At 44.3% G+C, this 22,960-nt stretch overlaps 3 protein-coding genes across 10 annotated transcripts; 2 read left to right on the top strand and 1 right to left on the bottom strand.

The window, feature by feature from the left end:
- Positions 1-6,417: 6,417 nt before the first annotated feature.
- LOC100827720 (meiotic nuclear division protein 1 homolog) lies at positions 6,418-10,639 on the bottom strand. Of its 2 annotated transcripts, XM_010239702.3 has the most exons (11): positions 10,393-10,639; positions 10,233-10,313; positions 9,845-9,937; positions 9,496-9,612; positions 9,155-9,193; positions 8,976-9,083; positions 8,841-8,903; positions 8,712-8,763; positions 8,502-8,546; positions 8,327-8,406; positions 6,418-6,830 (listed from the first exon to the last, which is right to left on the bottom strand). In XM_010239702.3, exons 4-11 carry the CDS (start codon positions 9,592-9,594, stop codon positions 6,795-6,797), a joined length of 522 nt encoding a protein of 173 aa, XP_010238004.1. In that variant the 5' UTR covers positions 9,595-9,612; positions 9,845-9,937; positions 10,233-10,313; positions 10,393-10,639; the 3' UTR covers positions 6,418-6,794. The 2 variants fall into 2 exon arrangements, with proteins under 2 accessions (XP_010238004.1, XP_003577921.1); XM_003577873.4 differs by lacking the exon at positions 9,845-9,937.
- A 2,873-nt stretch (positions 10,640-13,512) lies between these two features.
- On the top strand, positions 13,513-17,701 carry LOC100828031 (SURP and G-patch domain-containing protein 1-like protein). Of its 7 annotated transcripts, none has more exons than XM_010239706.3 (10): positions 13,513-13,673; positions 14,022-14,384; positions 15,012-15,138; positions 15,277-15,383; positions 15,471-15,614; positions 15,979-16,116; positions 16,207-16,386; positions 17,038-17,216; positions 17,295-17,347; positions 17,439-17,639. In XM_010239706.3, exons 2-9 carry the CDS (start codon positions 14,024-14,026, stop codon positions 17,319-17,321), a joined length of 1,263 nt encoding a protein of 420 aa, XP_010238008.1. In that variant the 5' UTR covers positions 13,513-13,673; positions 14,022-14,023; the 3' UTR covers positions 17,322-17,347; positions 17,439-17,639. The 7 variants fall into 7 exon arrangements, with proteins under 7 accessions (XP_010238008.1, XP_014758519.1, XP_003577922.1 ...); XM_014903033.2 differs by having other exon boundaries at positions 17,442-17,639; XM_003577874.4 differs by having other exon boundaries at positions 17,295-17,701.
- Positions 17,702-17,841: 140 nt separating this feature from the next.
- On the top strand, positions 17,842-22,904 carry LOC100828334 (ras-related protein RGP1). Its single transcript, XM_010239707.3, has 3 exons — positions 17,842-19,200; positions 19,453-19,860; positions 22,087-22,904. The coding sequence occupies exons 2-3, from the start codon at positions 19,628-19,630 to the stop codon at positions 22,532-22,534; spliced, it is 681 nt and encodes a 226-aa protein (XP_010238009.1). The 5' UTR covers positions 17,842-19,200; positions 19,453-19,627; the 3' UTR covers positions 22,535-22,904.
- The last annotated feature ends 56 nt before the right edge of the window (positions 22,905-22,960 follow it).

Here is a 22,960-nt window from a genome sequence, read left to right on the forward strand (position 1 = left end):
TGGTAAGCAGGTTCCCGTGACAAACATGCAACCGTCTCTTTAGATTCATTGGTCATCTCCCTGCCGTACCAATAATTCTTCAGCCACGCTGCGAATGTTTTTATTGTGCTCCCAGTGGATCCAGACTTCTCCTCTTTTAGGGTTTTCATTTCGCAGTTGTTCCATGTGCATTTCCTGATAAGGCCGGCAGCAATCGACAGTTTGCAACACAACCAAATGTGCTCTTTCAAAGTCAGCTTCCCTTCCTCTTCCATAGACATTAAGGTATGTATGTCCAAGGCCACATTCGCCATCGAGTTTGCCCTTCTGCCGTGATTCGAGAACACTTATTGATTTCTGATCAAACAACCAATCCGTGCAGAACTCGATGCACTCTTCTGCCCTAAAGCCTTCGACAATGCTACCTTTCGGACGCGATCTGTTACGAACGTAGCGCTTCAGAACCCCGTTGTATCGTTCAGGGCCATACATGTTATGCAGGAACGAGGGCCCTAGGGACAAGATCTCATCGCATATATGGATCATTAGATGGACCATGATATCAAAGAATGATGGAGGGAAGAACATCTCGAGCTCGCACAAAATCTGTATCATACTATCCTTCAGTATCTGGCATCGTCTAACGGTGATTGACTTCTGTGAGATGCTGTCAAAGAAGTCAGAAAGCTTCATGATTGTAACGGTGATAGACATGAGTTCCAGGTCCTTCCGTGCATTGGGTCCATCTTTCGTCTTCTCTGGAATGTTCATCAGCAACCCCAACACGTTGTCGCATACATTTTTCTCCACGTGCATGACATCTATGCTGTGGCGGCATTCAAAATGTGCGCAGTACTTCAGGTCCCAGAATACGGACCACCTTTTCCACACAACGCCTTCAGGTTCCTTATATTTCTTCGCAGCATTCTTTCCGAGGACAACCTCAAGATCATTCACAATTTCGAGGATTTGCATATCAGACTTCTCCTTCGGTGCTGTCCCGTGTTCCGTCTTCCCATTGAACCTTTCATTGTCATCCCTCCAAGGGTCTTTAGCACCCAACCACTTTCGGTGGCCCATGTAAACAATTTTGGATGAAGTGGGCAACTTCTTCGATGTCGTGTTTTCCCCGCACTTTGTACAGACCTTGTAGCCATGTGTCACCTAGCATGAAGTATTTCCATTCGCGGGGTAGTCATGCACGACGTTCAGAAGCGCTGCTCTCATCGTGAAGTACCCCCTCCTGTTTGCGTCCCAAACCACTCTGCCAAGGTTCCAAAGCTGCTTCAGCTCATCCTTCACTAGCTGCAGATACACATTTAGGTCAGCTCCCGGCTGCTTTGGACCCTGTATGAGCATGCACATGTGGATGTACTTTCTCTTCATGATTAACCATGGAGGAAGGTTGTAGACAAACAAGATCACTGGCCATGTGATGTGCTTGTTGTTCATGTTTCCGAAAGGATTTATCCCGTCAGTGCTGAGACCGAGCCTCAGGTTTTTGGGCTCTGCCCCGAAATCTAGAAATGCCGTGTCGAAGTTCCTCCACTGAGTCCCATTAGCAGGGTGTCTTAGGACCCCAGCTTCCTCCACATGGTAGTGACCGTCAGGATCGAATGCAGCCTGCACCGGATCGTGATAGACGAGATACCTCGTGTCCTTAACGTTCCGCATCCAACGCTCAACTCGGCCACCTGCTTTGGCCTGCCCTTCGTCACTTCTTCCCCATCGTCTTCGCCACCTCTTACGTTTTTCTTCTTGTATCTCGATGCACCGCATATGTGGAAGCTCTCATGGTTCTCATACTCTCCAATGTATACCATGCAGTCGTTTGGACATGAACGATGTTTCACGCAATCTAATCCAAGCGGGCATGTAATCTTCTTTGCCTCGTATGTGCTCTTGGGCAACTTGTTTGGCTGTGAAAAAACCGAAGCAAGGTAACTCAGCAAGTCCGTGAAGTCCTTGTCTGACCAGCATGATGCTGCCTTCAGCCTCAAAAGTTCGAGCGTCACTTCGAGCACGTTGTTTTCTTCGCCAGCTCCGTCATACAAGGGTGTGTTTGCGTCCTCCAACAATTTTTTGAACTGAGCAGACTCTGCCTCATCTTCGGGGTCCTCCAGCTGGTCCCGTAGGTACGGGTCATCTAGCATTTCGGCAATCCTGCCACGTGGAGCTCCTTCACCTTCCACATTAGCCTCCTCATCGACCCTTATTTCTTCCTCGGAATCATTCACCAGATCATACCGCAGGACATCATCATCTTTGCTACCGCTACCAACATCAACCGCATCCTCCCCGTGACAAGTCCAGCGAGAATAACCTTCCACAAAACCCGATGCCAGCACGTGCATCTGTACATCTTCAGGCTTCATCATGCATGTGTTTCCACATTTGCGACATGGACAACGCATCATCACAAGTCCTTTTCGTTCCATACCACCTTTCGCGACTCCAAAAAAGACCGTCCATTCGGTTATCCATCGAGCATTGATTCTTTCCTTGGCGTACATCCAAGAACGGTCCTTCGATCAACAACACAATACACAAGAAAACAAACAAAGCAAAATAGTTAGCCTAATCATTGACAAGGGGATTAAGGTGTTAATTAACCGGGACTAACTAAAAATTTGAAATTAGAGACATTCGGAGAGAAATTGGAGGCCGGCGAGAAAGATCGGGAGGGAGAGAGAGCTCGCAAGGGAGAGGGAAGCTTCGGGCAACGAGGAGGAGGCCGCATTTTGGCCGGCGACCAGAGCTCAAAAATTTGAAATTGGGCAAATTCGGAGAGAAATTGGAGGCCGGCGAGACAGATCGGGAGAGAGAGAGAGAGAGCTCGCAAGGGAGAAGGAAGCTTCGGGCTCGAAGATCGGAGCTCGCCGGCCATGGAGACGGTGGCCGCCGGCGCGGGGGGGAGAGAGGAGGAAGGGAGAGGGAGGAGGCGCTACCGGGGGGGATCGCCGGCGGCCATGGTGCCTTCGGGCAGCGCTTCGCCGTCGCCGGAGAAGAAGGGGCCGCAACTGGTCCGTTCCGACGCGCAGCGCGACCAGCTGCGGCTCTGTTCTGCGTATTTAAACCGCGACACTCATCAATGGCGGTCGGGACTTGGGCGGCCGTTATTGATAATAAGGGGTACATCAGTAACGGTCGTGTTAGGGCGACCATTACTGATGCGTGGTTCATCAGTGGCGGTCGACTCTTAACCGACCGCCACTGATGTCTCTCGCGCGGTATGATGGTTCGTCAGTGGCGGACGCGCGAGGCGACCGCCGCTGATGTATGGCTGGGCGGGGACGGCAAGACCCCGCTCTGTTCATTAGTAACGGTCACGGCCACGACCGACACTAATGTTGTTCATCAGTAACGGTCGCGCCGGATCGGTCTATATGTAACGGCACATCAGTAATGGGTCCGGCGCGACCGTTACTGATGTGCCGTTACATATAGACCATTTTGTAGTAGTGTCTAGAGCCCATGATCCAATCTCGTTGTTGCTGCAAGACGGACGATATGGTTTTTAGGGCGCGCTCGCTCGTCACTGCTCGCCGCTGTTCAACCACATCTAGTCGGCATCTTCATCACCAATCGTTGACGATCAACAAACACAACCGCCGCCCAAGCTCTGGCGTAGGCTGATCCGCAAGCTGCCATTGCCCTTCAACAACACCAGCGGCACCAGATCGCCATGTCGGCAGCGCAGCGTAGTAAAACATCTTGAGAGAGACATGTGTTGTTGTTGAAGACGAGATCGTTTATGGCCTTCTAGAGTTGCCAAAGGAGACTGTAGACAGACGCGTGTTAGCCATTCATCGGAACATAGATGGGAGGGTTGATGTCCCAGAACTCTTTCATGCACCTGAGGGCTGGTTGTATACCAAGCATCATCTAGACCGCGAAGGTAGACATACATTGAAAGAAGAGGTGGAGCCCAGTTTCGACAGCACCACACACTTCACAGGTAGAAGATGGAGTGCCATTCTTGTAGAATAGGTTATGCCTGGTGTTGATACGATCTTCTCTTCGGTGGCCAGCCTCGTGAAGATCTTGATTTTAGTGGGAGCTTGGAGTTCCACGAGTGCATGGCAGATTGATCCGACATGTCAACAATACTGAGCATCTTGTAAACTGCTCCAGAGTTGAACTTTTCTGTCAGGCCCCACTCAAGAGAGGAATTGTCTTCATCATTGGTGGGATGACACCAAGGATTCATCTAATGAGAGGAATTTCTCGCTCAGCTGTGGGAGACCAGACCGGAGAACATCGTCAACAAAGATGTTGGGGCGAGTACAGTGTGAGTACAAGGCAGCCATACTGTTGCAAAATTGCTTGCCTTCTTGATTCCAGACATCCAACAAGGAGGAGGTAGATTCACCATCGCCCAAAACAACCTTAGGGACCCTGCGGTAGAGCGGTAACCCTGCAACAACAATTTTCTCGAGGAAGAAGGGGGAGCCGAAGGCCGTTTTTGCAACGGATCCAGTTGCCTAGGAGACCATTGACGAGGATGCTCGTGTGGCCACTGGCAAAAGTGTCCCCCATCGAACGGCACCGACGGTAATTGAAGCCCCTGGCTTTGAGGATGAGGATGAGGCTATTCCAACTAACCGAGTCAAAAGCTTTGGAGAAGTCAATTTGGAACACAATCAAGGGGGGTTTGGATGAGTGGCAAGAACGAAGTGTGGCATGATGTGGTTTTCACGAGATACTTTTGTAGAAACTAGGGACTAGAGATGGGAGACTGGGATGAGGTCGAGGAGATTAGGGTTGGAGACTAGATACTTGATTGTGACTTGGTTAGCATGAACGTTCTGTGTCAACGCAGAGAAGATAGATGGTCTGGATTTGTCTAAAAAGATGGGCTATATGGTCCTTACTCGAAGTTTGCATTTGGGACTACAAAACCTTGGGTATTCATCGTCTGCCATCCACCTAAATACCATATCTCCGCTTTCACATAATGCACTTTGTCGCCACCATGACGTTCCTCCCAAGCTCCACCACCACCCCGGCCTCCCTCTCAATCTCAAGTTGCACCGTCATCGGGACCTGGAGGAGCTCTGCCGCCGCCATATGTAGCATGAATCAACCTTAATTTCCTTGCTTCAAAACAATATAGGCACAACCACACGAGCTAGGCATTAAGCATCCACCAAACGCTTGCCTTAGCCCCTAATGCATTTCTAACCTACTCCCTCTGTCCAACAAAAGATGTCTCAAGTTTCTCAAAATTTGGATGTATCTAGACATGACTTAGTGTATAGATGCATTCAAATTTAGTTAAAGTTGAGACATCCTTTGTTGGACGTAGGAAGTACTTAAAACTTCTTCAACTTTGGCTGGTATTGTATAGAAGTATTATTGAGATTGATCGAATGAAAATAGTATCATTCATAAAAATATAAAATAATTGTTTTATGGTTCTATACAAATTTGCCAATATGAATGGTGGTTTAGTAATTTGCTTTGTAATTAATCCTTGATTGTAAGAGTAACCGTTGCTTGTTATGTTTTTTCTGTTTGCTTTTCTTAACATAGAGACATGATGACTTCATAACAATCGGCTTGATGGCTATGTACATCAACCGATAAAGAGGTTATGAGATGCCCTCTTTTTTGGAAAGAATATAATAATTGGGTTGTGAACATCTTCAAATGTAGAGACCAGGAGAGTCGTTCTCTTACATTATCTAAAGAATATTGACCTACCACATATCTGTGCCTGCTCCTCCCAATCCTAAGGATGTAAACGGCGCAGGAATGGACGCCACGAGGCCCTTTTGGCACAGTTTGTGGCACAATTTTTTTTTTACTTCGCTGCTTTTGACATGTAAACGGGCTTAAATGGGCCTTAAACGGCTGCCCATTTACATCCCTGCCCAATCCTCATCTTGACCCTTCTTCTGCTGTCGTCGTCGACCTGTTTGCTACCGCCAAGTCGACTTCCTACACCTCAATCAGGCCACTCCCTCTAAAGCTCAGCTTCCTAGGGAGGCAATGGTGAGCCTCCAGGGACGACATAGTGATTTTTGTGATCCAGATATACTTATACTGGATAAAAGGTAATGACAAGCATTCGATAAATTTTTGTGCACATATACGACATCTATCCGATAAACGTCTCATAACCTTTATATTCAGCAGATAAAGAAATAGCTGGTCAGAGAAACCACAAACTAAGCCTCAAACGGTCGTAAGGTAGTATTCTCCAGCACGTATGTCTCCTAAGAAGATACAGTCTTTGCACCTAATCAGTGTATGGCCGTGCATTAGAGAACAGAACGAGCAAACATGAAACCAACGCAAAAGACAATAGAGCTTCGCTGGTGTGAAAGGATATTGAAGGAGACTGCCAATTTCTACTTGGCGGCATCCACATATATAGAAAAAGGAAGCAGGACAACCTTTTGCTACGTATTGTTGATTAGGTGTAATTCTACCTTGTTTCAATTCTCCTTTTTTGAATTTCATTAGATTGTCAGTTTCTTACATGAATGTGCCCACATGGGACCCAGCATTTAGATAGGGAAATTTTCTCCTGGAGAGATTCACTCGGCATCTGATTTAAGTAACCGATAATGTGAGATAATGGCAGTATCTGCTTCAAATTTTCAATTAGTCCAAGATGCTGGCTATTTGTCACAAATTCTGGGTGAACTACTAACTTGTCAGATAGTGGCACTATCTGTTTAGAAGTTAAAATAGCCCACGGTAGGGGTGAATTTGTGCCAATTCTCCGTGAACTACTCTAGATCCAACGTCATGTGCTGAGCGGGATTACATACAATGCTGTAATAGGCCAGGCAGGCTGTTCGGCATCACTGCAGATATTCAAAGTCTTCAGTTATGCCCACCTGAAATTTCACAACAACACAAATTAGAAGAATGCAGGAGCAGTTTAGGTTTCCAAGGGAAAATATCTTATGGGGAAAATGAGTATACGGCTTAGTCAAAGCTTAGACCTCCCGAAATAAAAGGAAACTAAATCTCAAGCTGTAGTTGTTACGTGCAATGTCAACAAATCTAAACTACCTAGTAGGTATCTATCGTCACCTACGAACAATTCAATTATTGTTCAGATGTTTCAATCTTCCAGCCAGTACAAACTAGTAAAAGGATGGCATGAGCTTCTGAATCCTGGTATCGAATTTGATTTATGTTAGGCAGCATGACACATCACTTTACTGTTAGGTTCTTGAAACTTAACTCTAGCCAGATAAGTACAGTTGTGGTACACTGTATGAGCTCTCTACTGGACAGAAAAAAGGCTTCGCAATCAAGTGGGCAAGCAGGTTTGAGGTATATACTTCTCTAAGTTGCTCCGCTTACTTTACTCCCATGCATAAATACAAGGCCTCATGTAGTTGCACTGCTCCATGGATAAAAGATACAGCACAAGACACATCTAGTCCATGAAGATTGTATTAGTTGCAGACTTTTTGGGGTGCCTAATGGATGCGATAAGCTTGGCATGTTAGAGAGGACAAAAGCAGCAAGAGCAAAGTCCAGGTGGACATGATTTTGTGTCATCGTTTTAGAGCATGAGCAGAGCTAGGTACAGGTTACTGGGGTCAGCTGACTCCAATGGCGCAGTGCAATTTCCTTGGCAAATTAGGGATAATTCACTAGTACAACATGAAGGTAATGCCAGTGCAATGGAGGTGACCCCAGTGCTCTTATCAGATAGCTTTACCCCTGTGCTAGAGCCCGAAACAGCGATACCAGCTAAAGATCTGGCTGTCACTAGCTTAAGAACTTGAAGGAAAATAAGAATATTTACTGCACATACAAAATCGCATATTTCGTAAATTCAATAGGGCAGATATTCTTATGTCACTATACTTTATGGTCTCATGCTTTTCAAAATTTTCATGTTCATCCAATAATTATCATTGAACTCTCGCAGGGCCATGTCAAACCACTCTGTACTGTCCAAGCATCATTCTTCTAAACGCTAACTGTTGATTCACCCAAGGTCCAACATATGCTGAGTTGTGAATCATTAGTTTCAATGTTATGACTCTAAAAGTAAGTAGCAGTGTCGCCATCTCTCAGTATGCCCTTTTTACGTATGGAAAGATTTTCCGTTATTGTCATCTAGATCCTGTCTATAGATTCAATAGGAGTACCATATGGCTGGGATGCGGGTGCAAACCACCCTTTGTGCATTTTATGGGCAGTAGCTAAATATTTGCACCACTGAAAGAAAAGGCAAAACTGACCTTCCAAGTACCAGCCCACTGGCAATATTCAATGACATCTTATATTGCGATCTTGTCTATTGGATGTCAGGAAAGATGCATAAACACCTTAAACACTAATAAAATGTGAAGGTGGGTACAGAACCTACCTCCCTGTACATGTGTTCGAGTTGTTCTTTTGCTTGTGGAAATGTACTAGAACACCATTGTTGCAAAGTGAAGATGTTGTCTGAAATTCCATTCAAAATGTCATTAGCCTAATTGATGATAGGCAAGCATCAGTCATATATTTCTAGCGAAATGGGGAAGCAGAACTAGTGGTACCTGTCCATCTGTTAGCTGCTGAATGGGCAACCTCAGTAGCATCCTCTGCAATTATCATCAGACAGTTTCAAATAAAGAAAAATACTGCAATAACTTGCATGTTAAAACATTAGCCTAAAGAGATATTTGCATGTAAAACAAATTCAGAGTGATGCATCAGAACAACAATAGATGTGTGTATATTAAAAAGAGTAATGATGGATCTCATACTCATTGCCTCTAGAGCAGATGGATCGCTATCAGCATAAGCAGCGAGTTCTTCCTGAAATAAGTACAAAAGTTGTTGAGTGGCAGATGGCTGATAAAGACCAAAGAAGAGAATAACAAATGCAAATCAACCTTTAACTTCTTATGGCGTAGCTCTACAGCCTTCAGCTCCTCCAAAGCATCTTCCCTCTCATCCTAGAGAAATACATATGAGTTGATCTACATGCTTCTTGGACAGCTCTATAGAGGAAATTCATAATAACTTACAGAATCTTCCCTGCCTCTTTTCAAGTTGTCTCTCTGTTCAACAAGCTCCATGTAACGCTTTTTAGAGTTCGAAAGATCAGACTCCAGCTTGCTGTAAGTAGTCCTCAGCTACAAACAAATCCAAATAGATGGTTTAGCCTGAATGTCCAGCAGCACAGTTAAATTTATCACAGTAATACCTGATTTCCTGCACAGCTGGGAAGACTCCAAAAGTACACCTGCAAGCAAACTATTTCGTTTAGGAGCTAGATACGAAAAGTGAATGGGTGACAATATCAGTTTGACAAACAACTTATGATCTTCTTTGTGATACATATAGCACACAAAGTTGCAGTTATGTGCAACACGTGCACAATTTCTTGAAGCATATGTTGTCCAAGATAAGTTCTAGAAGAACACAAGAATCATTTTTTGAATTACATAAACTTAATCCAAACCCTGTATGGAAATGGCTACATAACTGTCCAACTATTCTTTATCATTATCAGTGCAACAATAACTGATAAGCTGGCAAACTTACAGAAGTCCCTATTTTGTCTTTCAAAACAAGATCATCATCCACCAGGCTTTGCACAACATCCTTAACAGATTGGCTGATCACTCCCTTTTTAGGACCCATCTTCTCAAGCTCTTTAAGCTGAAAGTGGAAAGACAGAGATTTATGGCACAGAAAAACATACTCCACATTCTACTTCTATACAAAGGAACTTACAAGAAGAGAGGTTGCAATAGCGACAACCAAACAGGCAGACAGTAGATATGGATTTTAATGGTTGACTTCCAAGTAATAAAAAGCATCATGAGCATCCCAAACAAAAAATTTAGTACCCAAAAATAGAAGTCCATAAAGGCATGATGCACCCACTTACAGATATACATGTACATACTGCTGGCACCGGTATAGGTAGTTGTGTGTTCAAGTATAATGGTGAAAACCGAAGTGTAGCTCAGATGCCGATTTGCTGCAGAAAATACATAACAAAACATGGTGGCGCTAATTTGGTAGGCTAGAATAAATGCAGAGCAAGTTGAGAATGGATTGCCGCAATTAGATTGGAATTAGGCATACCAATTAGTGGCTTCCATCATCACCAATACAAAGTATTACAAACTAGAGAAAACAAAATACTGGGACCAGGTTCAAGCTAACACTTCCACATAGCACTAGAAAGAACAGAACCCATGAGTTTCTTCCGGCTGGCTAATCTGCAGTACGAGGTGGAATGGATTACACGGAATCTCGGCAGAAGAACTTACCAGATAGAAGTCTTGATTCTCATAAAAGATTTGAAGCATTTGCTCCCGTTTCTCCTCCAACGAAAGACCCCTCTTCTTTGACTAAGCGCAATATGGAAATCAATCAGCGGCCGCCCCGTCAAATTAGGCGGCGTGAAGGAGAGGATGTAAAGGAACTCACCATGGCTAGGTAGTGCCGCCTATCCCGTACCGCGAGAGGGTGGGAGCAGCAGCCGATCACCGGAGAGAAACGCCTGGCGGAGAGACGGTCGCCGGAGAAAATTGGTGGGGTAGCTCACCTTGCTTCGCCGCCGGCAAGCCCCCCTCTGCCGCCTTGTTCGGAGAGAGAGAGCAAACAAGGCGGCGTCTCTAGGGCGCGGAGTGATGGGATCGATTTCGTCAGACCAACCGCGGCCGTCAACAATTTTGCTTTGAAAAAAACTACTCGCAACAATTTTCACTAAAAACAACTACCCTCTGGTCTAATCAGTACATTTGTACTAACTTATTACGAAATGGGCACATTTTTTTAATCGGAGAGGGAGTACTCGCAATAATTTGATTTGGCCCTACATTGCGTTTTTTTACACTATATCTTATGGTGCTACTTTCTGTGAACGTAAACCCGACCCTGTATTTAGTGCAAACTTTGGTTCGATGCAAACTTACAACTATCTACATGGACCATGAGACGGTAGAACATGTGGTGCAAATTAACTGTGGGAATCAACCATTAACAGCATGTGATAAGCACAACGAGTTGAGGTAAATACATCCGTGGTCCTACTTTTATTATCGCGGTGTCAGTTTAGACCTAAAACTATGAAACTGAACATTTTAGTCATAATTTTATGATAAATGGTGCACGCAAGGTCCTAAACTCGCTCGGCCGCGTCTGACTCGCCTACGTGACACGTTGACCGCGTACACTTCCGCTCAGGAGCATTTGGCGGGAGTTTTGACACCCCGACGGTTGGTTTTTTTTTGCTGAAAACCCCCTATAAAAACGTGGCCATCTCTCTCTCTGTTTCCTCATCCTCTCTTCTCAGTCATCGCCGCCGCTGCCATGACAACAAGGTCGATGGCCATCTCCTCCGCATCAGCAAAAGTGAAGAAGGAGGATTCAGTCCCTCTTGCATCAGATTCGAGGCCTTCCTCAGATGCTGCCCTTCCTCTGGTGAAGTGCCAGTGCCCGTGATTTTTTTCTGCAAAAAATCTCAACCACGCAAGCGAGTCAGATGCGCCCAAGCGAGCTTAGGACCTCACGTGCACCACTTATCATAAAATTAGGACTAAAGTGTTCGATTTCATAGTTTTAGGACTAAACTGACATCGTGACAAAAGTAGGACCGCGGGTGTATTTACCTCCAACGGGTTAAGTGAAAAAACATGTTTAAGTGGGTATTTTGATTCTCACCTTTGATTTGCACCGCACATTTTAGATCTGATGGTCCACATGAGTAGTTCGCACCGGATGAAGAATTACATTGTATGTGCCGCCTATAAACTCACCCTTGTAAGAAAGAAGTGACCACAAACATAGAATGCAGGCGGACCAAACACGGAGCTATTGCATTTTACGAGCCAAATGCAAACAAAAGTTGGAAGATAAGGGAAGACTGAGCAGTCCTGGCACACGCCCCAAGGACGGGAAGGGGCTAAACTACAACGTTGGATCCTGGCTAAATGAAGCCCTGTCCAGCCCAGCCGTTGGCACAATACGGGGGCGTGGGACGCTCTAGAGGCCCATCAGCATCAACAACACCAGCGGCTCGATCGGCGGTGTGTTGACGCTGTTCGGCCTCAAGGGACTCCCTCTCGAGACAAGGAACGCTACACCAAGGTGGAAGGGAGGGCTTTCGTGGAGCCCAACTAGCCGAGGCACAAACATATGGGTGTGGGAGAGCCTTAGTTGGTTGGGATTCACGGAAGCAACCCTAATCCGGCACCTGTTATAAGGGCAGAGCGGCGGACTTTTGAGTTCCACGTTGCCGTGCGCCGAAAGGGAGCGTGCGGCCTCAACCAGGGTCCCTTTCCGCCGTCACCGTAACGTGGAACCCGGGGCTTAACCGAGGTAGTGGTGTTGCCGCCCAGGGAACAATGGCATAGAGGACGAAATGTGAAGGAAACCCAGGGGACCCTCGGGCCCGAAGCTGCGATGCTGCGGAAGGGGACGCTGTCCAATGATGCGAGGCCCAGGCTATCCCTTTCGCGGCCACTGTAGCTTCCGATTCGAGGGTTCACCCAAACCCTGTGGGCTGTCGGTCCCCGATGCGGCCCCGCCCGGGCACTGTATGCTTCTGGGGAGAACAGCCCCGGTAAGCCTAATGCTCCCGCCCGGGGGCTTGCCCTAGGAGGGAAGGATGCGTGTGCGCAGGGTGGAGGCGACATGTGATGCATCCCGTCTGCGGCCGAGCGGTAGCTTTGCAGAGGAGTAGATGCCTCGCCAAGCACTTGCAGCCAAGGAATCTCACTGTTCACCGACAAGACGAGACCGGCACCGACCGGTCAAGGCTGATCGGACGATGCGTCTAGTCCCATCAGGGCAGAGGCAAGGGTGGCACGTGGAAGAGGGACTCTGGCGACCACACAACCGCGGAAGACTGTTTGACACCTGGCATGGATGGCGTGCCGCCCATGCAGCCCAACCTTGCGGCATCCCCTTGCAATACAAAAGGAGGACCCATGGCAAGAGGTTAGGTTCGAGCGAGGTGGAGAATGCCTAGGAGAGTAGCAAGAAGGAGAATATGTACGGAGTAAAGTTGATCGAAAAGACTAAGATTTCAGATAAATCAAAAGTTACACTGAAAACCTTTGAAGATAACTTCTCTACCTACGCCATGTGTATCTTGATATTTCTCTAAATCTCTCGTCATTAAACAATAGAAGATCAAACTTACATAAGCTGAACTAAATTTATATGTGTTTACAGAGCCACATGAGCGGCCCACCCCAGCAGGTGAAACTTGAGACATGCAGGCCAGGAGAGAACAAAGGAGCATAGGGAGGACAAACATAGTGCAAATATGTTGTCCGTCCCGACCCAAACCTGAACCAAATTTGGATGAAAATGGGTTGTGGCAAACCGAAAAGAGGACGGTGGCCGAAATAGGTCGCCCGGCTAGAGGTGCGTTTTTCGGACCGGTCCGTCCTAAGTGGGTCGCGTGGCTGGAATTGGCCCTAAGACGAGAGAGAGAGAGAGACGGATCCTGGGCTGCCTTGCCTAGCATTTGGGCCTGTACGTGACATGGATACGTCCGCGACGACCCAGGCCCGTAGCCCCAAGGTGCGGTTTGCCTGCTCTGCTTTGCTGCCGTTCCCAGTTCGCACGGCGTAGTCGAGTCGGGTCGGTATCATCCCGTTCCCGTCCTCATATTCTCTCTCCTCCCCCGACGATCCCCCACCCACCGCGAGAAATTGTTTTCTAGGGTTTCGATTCCCCGTCCGATCTCTCTCGTTCAGGTAACTCCCCTTCACCATCCGTCCTCCCGCTCGATCCGGTTCGAGGCCTCGCGTCCCCATCCCGAAATTTCCCCCATTTTTTTGTTGTTCCACGCCAAGTTTCGCCCAAATCGGCCGGTGTTAGGGTGTAATTTGTTCGTGGTGGTAGGCTTCTTCGTCTGGTCATCATCAATTTTTTGTTGGATTTTTCTGAGGTGGCTGGCTAGATTCCTCTCCTTCCGGGAGTAGGGTACCAATCGCACGCACGCGTCTAGGCTTTTTTTCCGGTGGATTTATGTTATGTAGCGTTGTTAGCTTATGTGTTACGACCATGGTGGTGTCTTGATTGGAGCTTAAAGGATTCTGTAGCCATGGATAAGGGCCTCTTCGCCAACGACGGCTCCTTCATGGAGAGGTTCAAGCAGATGCAGCAGGAGATGCAGGACAAGGAAAAGGCCGCGACGCCAGGTGCCTCGTCTGTGCCACCGAAACCTGTGAACCCCAAGACACCTCTTGTTGTCGCAGCAAACAAGAGGCCGCTTGAGGTGAAGAAGGCTGGATCGGTCTTGTCGGGTGGGAAGCTGGCCTTCAGCCTGAAGAAGAATAAGATCCCGGTTGCACCTGTCAAGTTTGGTGCTGAGGAGGAGGATGACGATGTGGAGAGGGAAGATCATGCGAAGCGGCACAAATCCACCAATGCTCCCTCAGCAGCTGCCCCACCAGGGGTTGTTGGTAATCATTTTTTTCGTTTACTGTTATTACTGTATTTCTTTCTAATCAAGCACTCTCTTAAATAGTATTATGTTTGTTCTGTGGGTAGTACTAGTTCTGTAACCGACTTTAAATATGGATATGTTATAAGGCTTCAAATTTGACAAACTTTTTTGAACATTAGAGATGTAAATTGTTCTTGGATTATTTCGAATTCTATTAACTTTTTTCGGAGCTAGATGTCTTGGTGCAAAACAATGGTCTAGATACTTAAGAAGCTACATTGCTTGTCTGATCTAATTATAATCAAAGTCCAAAATTATTTAAAGCATACGTGACTAACTAACCAACGAAAGCAATTGCCATTGTGAAAATCTAATTTTGCTGACCCATACATTAGTAGCCTGTCAAATAGGGACATCCTTTCTCACTTGTCAACATCTGCAATATATTCCAACCACTATTGGCAGCAGAATTTTGTGAAGGTTTTGGTTTTTCTTATGGCTGCAGCTTATAGATTAACTGTATCGGCATGGCTGGGGAAGGATGTTGATTGAAAGAGTTGGAATGTCGCAGTACTGCTACTGCAGTAATTTGCATTCCGTTGTTCATGCGCTCAATATTAATGAGTTCTTAAGTGACATGCAGCCCCAGCACCACCAAATGATATGACAGTGAGGCAGGTTGCTGACAAATTAGCAAGCTTTGTTGCCAAAAACGGGAGACAGTTTGAGGATGTCACACGGCAGAGGAATCCTGGAGATACACCATTCAAGTATGACTGCACCAGCTCTGCTGATCAACACACATAAAAAGAACTTTAGATTTCCTGATCATTTTTTGCATTGAACATATAAATTCTAAGATTAGCTTTTGCAATAAACTGTTAATGGAGATTCTTGGTTATTTGCAGGTTTCTATTTGAAAAGAACTGTCCAGACTACAAATATTATGAGACTCGGCTTGCTGAAGAGGAAAAGGTTCTTGCTCAGACAAAGGAGCCTCAGGCTTCAAAAAATGGTTTGCGGAATACAATATCTTTTTTCGTTCCGTGTAACTTATTCTAGATGTAATGACAATATTGACATATGCCCTTGCTAAATGCAGTTAATTCTAGTGTTGAAAGCTCCAGAGCACATACTGGTCCACAGAGAAGCTCATTTGAACACAAATCTAACTATCAAACACCTGCTTCAGCTTTATATGGGACATATGAGGGTAGTTCTTCCCAGGGAAACTCATCTGGTAACAGTAAGTATTTATTGTGTCGTTTTGGATCATATGCATTTTAAGTACTTTTTAGGCTCGTGGTACTCTGGTTTGATTGCTTCATCTTTGTTCCTTGACTGGGTTCACCTGTTACCATTTGTTTATTTCAGTGTGCAAATTTGCCAGTTTATTTGTTGTACTAACTTCTGTTTTCTTTTCGATGGCATGCTCTTTCTTATTCGTGTAGCCTAATGCATAGAATTGAAATATTGTGAGGTGTTTGTTTGTGATCCATATCATCTTAATTGTAGTTTGCTTTAGAAGATGTTTCTTTATCTTCCAGTTTTGATCATTTTTTTCTATGTTGCTATTTTTTGTTGGCCAATGTTATCTCATGTTGTTACAGGTGATCCCAATATGTCTGCACCATCAGATCCAGTTGCATTGATGGAATTCTACATGAAGAAAGCTGCACAGGAAGAACGAAAGAGAGCACCGAGGCAATCGAAAGATGAAATGCCACCACCTCCTTGCCTTCTTCAGGGTACCTTTTCTTTCTTTTTATTGTTCACTCTTCTGGAAGACTGTAGAGACTTTGATATTTATTATATACTACCTTTTCTTTGTTTTGCAGGTCCTCCTAAGAAGGGACACCACATGGGGGACTTCATTCCTCAAGAAGAACTTGAGAAGTTCATGGCACGCTGTAATGATTCTGCGGCACAAAAGGCTACCAAGGAAGCTGCAGAGAAGGCAAAGATTCAGGCCGACAATATTGGGCACAAGCTTTTGTCTAAGATGGGCTGGAGGGAAGGTTAGTAGTTCAATACTAAAGCTCAGAGTTCTCTGCGCAGCTGCTTACTTGACGTCTTGACCCCTTGGGTTGCATTTTAATCTCTAAATGGCTGGCTGTCTGGCAAATTGTTTATGTCAACACCTATCTGAAATCTGATATTTGTTATCTTTTATCTCATGCTAACTCTCTGGTATCTCCCCCTCCTCCCCATCTGATGTTTCACATCTTAGGCATTTGTCTGTATCTAGCAAACTTAACTACTCACTCCGTTCCACAAAACACCTCATATAATTTTTTCTCCCTGCTCCATAATACACCTCATTTTTCTCTTGGCTCCTGCACCCAACCAATAGCTGCCTACACCCATTTACTCTTTATCCAATATGAGTGGTCAGGCACTAGAAACGAGAGCTGTCTTGGTCCAAGTGCACAAATCTATGTGAGGTGTTTTGTGGAACGGAGGGAGTAGTACCATTACTGTACAAATCTGGCTACAACATGCAGTTGCTTGTTAGCCACAGCATGCCAATTTCCAGTGAGAAAATCCTTGAAAGGAAGTATTTCTTTCTGGAGTGTGCCGCATATGGAATTCCTAGTAACCTCCTCGCATGTTGAACTTTTCCATCGGACACCTAATTAGTCAAGCGCTAAAGGTAGTTTATTCTTCAGGCGAGGGTCTTGGCAGCGAGAGAAGTGGACGTGCAGATCCCATTATGGCTGGAGATGTGAAGAAGGACCATCTTGGTGTTGGTGCTGTCCAACCTGGTGAGGTCTCATCTGAAGACGACATATACGAGCAATACAAGAAGCGAATGATGCTTGGCTACCGCCATAGGCCAAACCCACTGGTATACTGGCAGCCAGGACTTGCTTCAGTGATTTGCCTGTTTTATCTGTTTGTCTAATGGTTGTGTCATTTTCTGCAGAACAACCCAAGGAAAGCATACTACTGATACAAGGAATTCAGCTGATGGGAGACGTAAGGAACCAATCCTGTGTTACATTTTTGCTCCCAGAACTAACTACTGGTTTGGGATATCGCTAACAGTATTGAAAGCTTTGTTCATCAGCAGAAAAGCTGGGAAGTTATTTATTCAGCAAGTATCTTCGAATGCCATGGATGTGGTGCTTCCTGTGGTTCTGCAGTAATTTTGATGTTGTAGTGTTCATCCGTGTTGCTTTAAATACTCTGAATGTTCTTTGTGGTGTCTTATGCTACCTCAGATTGTGGACAATGGAACTTTGTGATTATTCACTCGTGTTGGTACTTCCTTAGCTTGACTACTGTTTCTATTTTTTCGCAATCCAATAAGGGCCACCTTGTGCTGTGGAATTTTTACAAAAGCCTTTCTTGAAACTGAAAGGGACATGGGTGTTGGGCATTTGTGATGACTGATGAGCTAGTTGATAACGTGAAGTGTTCGTATCAGCTATATCTACCTTCTTCCAAAAAAGAGGATATATCTACCGATTCTTTTTGGATTGATACTATATGTAGACAACATTTTTTATGGATATACTGTACTCCCTCCGTCCCAAAAATAAGTGACGTGGATTTGCATAGATTTTTATACAAATCTGGGACGGAGGGAGTAGTACTTTATCTGAAACCATCGGTTCAGTTTGGAACGAGTGATTCGTGGTGGAAATAATGTTGATACTCCTGACCGTCCAATTGGAGGCATTTGACATATTTGGTAACAAATTTGATAGATTATCTTATTTTGTCCTTGTCATATCCGTGGAGTGCTATTCAAGTATTCTGGGAACAATCTGTGGTACCATGTTCGAAGTCTATTTTATTTGCTTGTTAAGTTTGTATCATGCATGATGTACTGTACTAATATGAATTTAAGTTGTCATTGGCTCATTGGCTTGTCGAACACTTTCTATGTGCCACCTCCAATCCATAACAAGTGTGTCAGATTTTATACAAATTTAGTACAAAGTTGTACTAAACCTGAGACACCTATTATGGATGGGATGTGGAGTATTTGAATATGGTCATGCGACAAAATATTCGCTATTGAGCTGTATTAATTTCACATTTGTAACTCTCCTAGTTTGAGAAAAATGTGGTACTGCTATGGTTTCTGAGAAAAAAATCTGGTATATGGTATAGTTTGAGTGATCCTCAACCGTAATTGCTCCAATTTCAACCCTGCAGGTGATGTTGGGAATATGTTTGCTCTTCGAATGTCCAAAGGAGGTTTTCTAGGATGAAAACGTTACCTTAAGTAGTTTAGCTTGATAAAAACAAGGAGGTGTTGGTTTTTTTTAGAAGAAAACAAGGAGGTGTTGCCAATAGATCTGTAGCGAACACTAGAATAGGCTATCAACATCGCCTTAAAACTTGGAGGGGGCAGTATTGGCGATAGGAAGAAAATGATATGTAAATCTTTAAATTGACGTGTCATTCGAATCAGGCGTTAATGTGCATTTAAGGGTGTTTAAAAAGTTATGTGCTAGCGCATTTTGCTTGAGAAGTCACATCTCCGGCTGCAACTTAGTATAAAAATAAAATGAATCAGATCCCTGGAACTAAGGTTGAGTTGGTTTGCTTTCAAGATGTGTCCAAATTTTGATCACTGATAAAAAAATTGGCAGTTGTTTGGAAGGTACTCCTATTTGACAAGGCAACTTTAATTCAATTTTTTGACAGAAGTTGGCTTACTCAAAGGCAACCAAAGCTATAGCAATTATTTAGTTTGTCAAATTTTGATAGTTTTGATAGTTCGTGCCCTATTCAACAAGATAATAAATGTCTCCGCGTTGGAGATAGCCCGACGAAAAAAAAGTCGATCTTGTCTCGGCCGTTGACGGTTGAGGACGGTATGCTACTTTCCTCCTCTTTGACGATTATTCCTTGTTTTCACCTCATGTGCACGTTCTCTTTCTCGTTGATCCCTTCAACCCTACCCATCTTATTTTAACACTGATAAAGAAGGCGTAAAAATCAATATCTTCTTGTCCCAATAGCAATCCATCTATCCCACCACTACGTGCTCCTCTCGTTCTTTTTCCTTCCTAAATCGCAATAACACTTCTTCTGCTTCTGTGCTTGTTGATGCAACCATCCTTCAGTTGGGAAACCGGGAACGGCAAGGGCAGTTCCTGTTACCCGTCCTGACGCCAAGATCCTAAAGAGGGCGCCCGCCAAGAGATCCTGCTTGAATTGGTGCTCATCTTTGGTCAAAAAGCAGGAGAATTTCCAAAGGAACCTCGGCGATAGAGAGAGGAAAGGAAAAAAAGAAAGGAGATGTCTCGGGGCGGCGGCTACGGGGAGGTGGGGCAGAGGATCGACTACGTCTTCAAGGTTGTGCTCATCGGCGACTCGGCCGTCGGCAAGTCGCAGCTGCTGGCACGGTTCGCGCGCAACGAGTTCAGCCTCGACTCCAAGGCCACCATCGGCGTCGAGTTCCAGACCAGGACACTCCAGGTCGACCAGCGCACCATCAAGGCCCAGATCTGGGACACCGCGGGACAAGAGAGGTAACCAAACTTACTCCCACATGGCCTTGTGTGCTTCACTTGATCATCTAATTACGGTCGTTTTGCAGAATTAAATTGTAGATGTAAGCCATGTACTGGCGGTAGTCCTTTTACTCTACTTTTCGTTTATGGTACCAAGTTCTGTTTTGGATATAGATATGCTTCTAGTTCCATCTAAATTTTAGTTTGCACATGTCCTGATCCTGTCCTTGGTGAGTGAAGCAGTGATGGATTTATCGTTGTTTGAATAGCAATTTCTGACTTGATAAGAAATCTATCATCCATATTATAGATAAAAATATGTAATTTTTCTTGATTCAAATGTACTTCAAATAGATACTAGATGTCTTAGATTTCCTCTTACCTATCCATATACATTTAGCTAGAAAATAGCTCACAGATGTTCTCAAATGGTAATGCGTCTATCGCTAGTTTATGTCACCCTATATGTTTGTTGTCACCAGAAACCCATGGAATTGCAGATTGCACAATGAAAGCATGTTTGATTAGATCCAGTGGACATCAGTACAATACTGTTACCCCATAAACAAAGTTACGGTGAAGGAGTAATAATAGACAAAAGTATTTAAATTGCCCATATTTGATATACTTCCGTGGTCTCGCAAATTATTCCATTTGAAAGAGTCTGCACTCAGATAGGACATGTTTTGGCCATAGGTACTGTATAGACAGACCTTTTGCAAAATGAATTGGGGAACAGCAAAAGGAACCAAGAGCTGAAACTTTATTTAGATTCTTGATGCAGACGTGTGGTCATGATAGCTCATGTACCCACATGCAAATTTGCATTTCCCTATTTTGTATCCCCTTTTATGAATAACATTCAGCCAAGAGCTACTATTCAAAATAATGTATCTGACAAAGTGCATGCAGACACTTTACATTTTGAAAGCAACACTGGTTTGATTAGTTTCACTTGTATGCTTTGCAGCTGCAAAACATAGGGTCTCATAACAGTGCTGTTCTATGCACATGTCTTTTCCAATGACAGAACTAATAGAAGCAGCAGACTGTGCGCGGGACAGGGTGGGTGGGTGGGGGGGGGGGGGGGGTCTGGTTTTTATGGAATAGCTGTTGCTTGGCTAATTGAACCATTTGAATCCTTTTTTGTTGGGCAGAATCACTGTATTTTACCTTGTAATGACCCAAACAGGACATGTCAATAAAAGATCCATATTCAAACTCTGAAAGATGAAAAAATGAGCCATGCTTGCTTACCTATTTTCTTTGTCTTTTCTGATACTCCCTCCGACCCATATTACTTGTCAAAAGCGTCTAGATACATGTAATATCTCGACAAGTAATTCCGGCCGGAGGGAGTACCAATTTTTTTTATTTGATACCTGAATAGCAATGCTTGAAAACTGACAGAAACTGGCAAAAAGGGTCCTAGCATCTCCTGGATGACCATATTTCTTAATTTTCTCAGACAACACCAATAGATATAGATGCCTGAGAGGATTTTTTTGGCTCTCGAGCTCTCTTAGTTTTGAAAATTTCAAAATCTACACTTTGAAGTTTTAAAACATAGCTGGAAAAAAAATCCCTAGTGTATGTTAGGATGAACTATGGCACTGAACTTTTTTTTGGAAAAGTGGTTTTGTTTGCGGATTACACAAAAAAAACAAGGGGGGCTAGTTAGCAAATTACACGGCTTTGAATTTGTTAATTTTGCACTGGTGACGAAGAGATGTATCGAATGTGTGTTTTTCTACGAAAATTTGCGGTTACACCCAATTGCAATGTTTACATACATGAATTTTTTGCAATGCCATTTTTTTTCCACCCAGGAACACTAGAGCCCAAAAACGATTACCAAGAGATGTATCTGTTTTCAAGGGAAGCCTAATATATAGTCTTGTAATTCTAGTCCTAAACTCAGTTTTTTGTGAGGATTAGAATTTTGTTAAACTTTTAAGTCAACTGTATGGAAGTGTGAAAACAAGATCATGGCAGCTCACTAGGTCACAACACAGAATGTAAATGGCCTATTAGGCTATTAGTTTTAATCCCTGAATGATGTAAGAAATATTGCCAGGATGCACATCATATTACGAACATTGAACTTCAATTAATGAAAGTGTTAACAGGTACCCAGCAGTACCATCGTATTACAAATACTTTAGCGAGATGTTTGTTGGATCTCTATTCCTTAATCATTTAATTATATTCACTTTAATAGACCTTCACTGAACGTGCTAACAGGTACCGAGCAGTAACAAGTGCGTACTACAGAGGTGCAGTAGGAGCTATGTTAGTATATGACATAACCAAGCGTCAGTCCTTTGATCATATGGCAAGGTGGCTCGAGGAATTGCGAGCCCATGCTGACAAGAACCTTGTTATCATGCTTATTGGTAATAAGTCGGATCTCGGTACCCTTCGGGTTGTCCCGACTGAAGATGCCAAGGAGTTTGCCGCGCGTGAGAGTCTCTTCTTTATGGAGACCTCTGCTCTTGAGGCTACCAATGTTGAAAATGCCTTCAGGACTGCTCTCACAGAGATATACCGCAATGTCAGCAAGAAAAACCTTGTTGCCAATGAGGAGACTGATTCTAGCGGAAACTCGAGTTTATTGAAAGGAACAAAAATTATCGTCCCAGGTCAGGAGCCTGCTCCTCCAGCCAAGGCCGCGTGTTGTATGTCCTCCTAGACATAATATCATATTGTATTGTTTCTGGCAGTTGGTGTTTCTAAGTAGGGGTCCCTTCTAAGTAATCCTGCCATATATCTACACACTAAATAGCTCTGATTCTTGGGTGGAGAGATGAAAAGGTCTACATGAATAGTTAACTCACATACGTTGTAATCTTCTTAATGAATAGTCAGTGCATCTTATATATGGTGGTCTAGTCAACTAGTCAATTAAGAGTCCTTCTATTGGGGTATAATTAGTTCGGCCTTTCCTCTTTGTTATACTATCCTTGTCATGTGCACAAACATATATGTAACTTCTGTAGGGGGTGCTTGCCTGTAATAGAAAGGAGCTATCAAATTTTGTTCTCTTTTGCTAGTCTTTTTCACATTCTGGAGTAAAAGACAGTAAATGCGTTCAGCTTGTAATGAAAAAAAGAAACGA

This window comes from Brachypodium distachyon, chromosome 4 (assembly GCF_000005505.3).
Source record: "Brachypodium distachyon strain Bd21 chromosome 4, Brachypodium_distachyon_v3.0, whole genome shotgun sequence".
Lineage (NCBI taxonomy): Eukaryota > Viridiplantae > Streptophyta > Magnoliopsida > Poales > Poaceae > Brachypodium > Brachypodium distachyon.